At 39.4% G+C, this 4395-nt stretch overlaps 1 protein-coding gene across 1 annotated transcript in view; it reads left to right on the forward strand.

Annotated features, from left to right (window-relative positions):
* LOC107593804 (eukaryotic initiation factor 4A-II-like) overlaps positions 1–4395 on the forward strand; it is a 10560-nt gene that overhangs the window by 2543 nt on the left and 3622 nt on the right. Inside the window, exons 3-6 of the mRNA XM_016283678.1 lie at positions 1967–2099; positions 2283–2422; positions 2925–3093; positions 3294–3403. Coding sequence (XP_016139164.1) covers positions 1967–2099; positions 2283–2422; positions 2925–3093; positions 3294–3403 — 552 coding nt within the window. The remainder of the gene's footprint in view (positions 1–1966; positions 2100–2282; positions 2423–2924; positions 3094–3293; positions 3404–4395) is intronic.

Below are 4395 nucleotides of genomic sequence, written 5' to 3' on the forward strand. Positions count from 1 at the left end.
CCAAGAAAAAAATATATATGTAAAAAAACATTCTACAAGCGTGCAAATCTCATTGCAAGAATTCACAAACTGATTTGCGGATGCACAAAACTCGTCTGTGATTTCACATTTTTGATGCAGGTGTGTGAATGTGTTTTGCACCATATTCACTGCAGCAATAGTAGCAAAACTTGTGAGCGTACGAGTTTCTTGATTTGTGATTCGTAGAATATGATTTGTGCACCTGCAGTGAAGGATTCAAGAACGTGTAACTGTTGTGTTTGTGGGAGAGAAAAAAATATCTACAAGTATGCAACTTTTGTCTGTGACTTCAGATTTACTGATACACATGTGTGGCTATTCTCTACAACTACAAATTCCGCTGTCACGGTCACTCAGTTGTTTTGCACCAAAAATACCTTCATACTGAAGGTTCGAGATACTAGAAACTTCTTGTACTAAAAGTTTATCTCCATTTTATTTTTAAGCTCACGAGATCGAGACCATGGGGGGCCTGAAGGAATGGAGCCTGATGGTGTCATCGAGGTTTGTATCCTAGTGAAGTCTGGAGGGTCAGTTTAGTGCTTCTAATAAATATCTGGGTTGGTGATGAAGATTTTGGTCAATCCATGTACTTCCCTCACGGTACGCGGGCCAAAAAATTGTCAGTAGTGTAATAATGCATGAATAGCAGCTCGCATACATCACTTTGAAACCAAGCAACTTTGTTGGTGAGCACGGCAAATGTTCAACACAAGCAGAATCTGCGTGATTGCACAGATTCCTGTAAAGCCCACTGGATTTTAACTAGCAAGAATAAATGTGAGCACACCTTTACGTGTTGCCATCTAAGTTTCCTAGTTGGAAATTAGACACGAGTGGTCTCGAGTCACATTTGTGACTGGGGAAACTTGGGGACAATTTTGAGAGTTGGGTGGGCGATATGACCGAAATCGTATTTCTAGGTAACGATATATATCACAATATAGTTATTTTTTGCTTTAAATAAGGACTTTATGACATCAACCTTTTGATACCATAGAAATTTCATAATTCTTGTCACGGGTATCACAAACTAATACTAGCCTCAATTTATAGAAACAAAACTCAAGCTCCCTGAATACAAGTAAACAGTCGGTGATTAAATAAGAAACTGATGCTGCAGTGACGTAATTTTTTCCATTCACAGCATCTGTTGAATTCTCTTGCCTTCACAACTATTTATGCATGTGTAAATAACCATTAGATGCATATTACACGGTGAAAACAGCATTTGACTGATATTTCAGAATTGCCAGCAAACTGTCCAGATAACATGGTGAATGTATACCACAGCATGGGTAATGATAATATGGTTGCCAGTTAATAAATTTGATTCATTTTCAGAATCTGTTGGATATTCATTTTAATAACTTCAGTGAATTTCAGCTTTAATAAGATTTTTCCCCGGGAGATAAGCAAAAACGAACGAGCCAGTTGCATAAACTCAGCCTTTATGTCTTAAGACTCCTTTCCCCGATTCAAATTAGACCAATTTACATTATTTATGTGAAATAATGACCAGTCTTTTAGAAGAAAATTAAATGATTAATTTATAAATCTACTTTAAGCATTTTATGCAACTGACCACACTGGTGTCCTATATTCGGGTGTCCTATGTTGTTCTTTCCGACTACAAACACTTGAATGCAGTGACTCCTAATTATGAGTTCAGAAGTAAGTAGTTTGAGAACGTGTGACGGGAACAAACTGGGCTTTTGCTGCCATTTAAAACTTGACCAACTGACATGCCCCAATATAGAACAAAGGTGCTTATTGAAAATCCCAATTGTAATTTCAATATTACAGTGCTTTTCATGTGTACTCATTGTTTGACGTGATTTTGAAGGCAGCATATTACTCCGTCCCATTAGCTTACAGTAAGGATATTGTCTGTGCTTGGTGAGCTGAGTGCATTAAGTGAGATCTCGCATGCATTATTTTACAGAGCAACTGGAACGAGATTACGGACAATTTTGATGACATGAGCCTGAAGGAAACTCTCCTTCGTGGAATTTACGCTTATGGTTTTGAGAAACCCTCGGCAATCCAGCAGAGAGCTATAATCCCTTGCATAAAAGGTACAAACAAGTTCAGTTACATTTAACGTTTGCTTGACATGCTTTTTCAGTAAACAAGTTTGATTTGTTTGTATGCAATTTGCCTAATGTATATTTATTTGTGGTCTATTTAATTCAAGCGTGAATCTCAACTGATAGCATGTGTTATGCATTAGTGTGAATTGCTCTTTTATTTGTCCATAGGATATGACGTTATCGCTCAGGCTCAGTCAGGCACTGGTAAAACGGCCACGTTTGCCATTTCCATCCTGCAGCAGTTGGAGATTGAGCAGAAAGAGACTCAGGCTCTGGTCCTGGCACCAACCCGAGAGCTCGCTCAGCAGGTATGCTGTACCTGAGGTCACCATAAACTTAGTGTCTCAGACCAAGGCGGCATATTCTGGCAGTAGCCCGATTCAAGGTACTCTTTTGCTGTTCTTCCTGCTCCATCAGTCATTAAATGTGGATGTAATTTTAATTTGTATATATATTTTTTTGGCAGGAAGTAATTAGTTAGTGCTTCAGCCAGAATTATTTACTTGAGTACAAGAGTGTTTACTGTTAGTGGTTGTAAATTAGATGTTAGTTAATGGTTTGGTTGTTGGACTGCCAGGTGAATTCCATGGGATGATTGTAGCAAAATGGAAAAGCTGTGGACAAAAGTGACAGATGGTATTCTGTTATTGGGACTGTTTTATGGAGATGACCTTTTTATCTGGTCATACCTGTCCAATATTTGACTTTTATTAGTGCACGGTGACCATCAAACATCAGTACTTGAGGAATTTTAGCATTCTTTTTATTTTAAATGTTTTTCTTTTTTCCTCTTCTCTCTCTGCTCTCTAGATTCAGAAGGTTATCCTGGCCTTGGGTGACTACATGGGCGCTTCTTGCCATGCCTGCATTGGAGGCACCAATGTGCGGAACGAAATGCAAAAACTCCAGGCGGAGGCTCCACACATCGTCGTTGGCACGCCAGGCCGTGTGTTTGACATGCTGAACAGGAGATACCTGTGTAAGTAGTGAATGCAAATAAATTGGACTAAAATAGACCTGCCCAGTTGGGATGCAGTATGATATGATGGTATCATCTTTCGGGACTGACCTGTTATGGAGACATTTACAACTTAACTGATCATACATTTGACCACCGTATTTTAACAGTCTAGTAAGGGTTTGAATTACACTAAGTTTTTTTGTTGTTGTTGTTTACAGCTCCCAAATGGATCAAGATGTTTGTCCTTGATGAGGCCGATGAAATGCTGAGTCGTGGGTTCAAGGATCAAATCTATGAGATTTTCCAGAAGTTAAGCACAAACATCCAAGTAAGTCCATGTCTTGATACCAGAGTCTCAATGGAGGTGTCTTCCGCTCAAAAGAACTGTGCTAAAATTGCAGATTCTAGGATCTTCTGGTTTATGCAATAATGCTAGCAGAGTATCCTGTGGAAGAAGAGCAATAGCCCTGCACCGGAAATGAAACTGAGTCGGACCTCTTTCTTAATGTCCAGTGGCTTATGTTTCAAGGTCCAGAGCAACAATACATTTTCAACTGGAAGAAATCTTCAATATCATTAAAAAAAAAAAACTGTCAGGGTTCGTACGGTCATGAAAAACCTGGAAAAGTCATGGAATTTTAAAACACCAATTTCCAGGCCTGGAAAAGTTTTGGAAAAAGAAATAAACCCAGAAAATTTTGGAAAAGTAATTGAAATCTATTTCACAAAACTATGTATAATAGAAATGTGTTTAATCAGGTCCTGAATTTTGGTGCGGGATTGCGCATAGGCTGTATCGCATAGTTTTACTCATTCCCGCAGCTTTTGGCTTTAAAATGATGGATATTCACACATTTATTCAATAGCCTATAGCAGGGTTCCTCAAATCTTACCCTGGAGGTCCAATGCGCTGCAGAGTTTAGCTCCAACCCTGATCAAACTCGGCTACCTGTGATTTTCTAATGATCCTGAAGACATTGATTAGCATGCTCAGGTGTGTTTGATTAGGGTTAGAGCTAAACTCTGCAGGAAACTGGATCTCGTGGGCCAGATTTGAGGATCCCTGGCCTATAGCATGTAGATTTGATGAGTAAATAATCAAACCTACAGACTGAGTCCAGTCCACACAGACTGATCAAATCAGTCATTTGGAAACAGCGTGAGTGATTCAGCTGTACTCGTCTTCTCTCTTCGACTTTCTCTTCAAACGGCTTCACATCGGCGCATCTTGTCTGCGCTACAAGAGCCGCTGCACGCTGCTATTACAAGACTTTCACTCGCGTTTCGGGACAGTTGACAGAATAGTCACTTGCCTAATCG

This window comes from Sinocyclocheilus grahami, unplaced genomic scaffold (assembly GCF_001515645.1).
Source record: "Sinocyclocheilus grahami isolate Dianchi unplaced genomic scaffold, SAMN03320097.WGS_v1.1 scaffold176.1, whole genome shotgun sequence".
Classification (NCBI taxonomy): domain Eukaryota; kingdom Metazoa; phylum Chordata; class Actinopteri; order Cypriniformes; family Cyprinidae; genus Sinocyclocheilus; species Sinocyclocheilus grahami.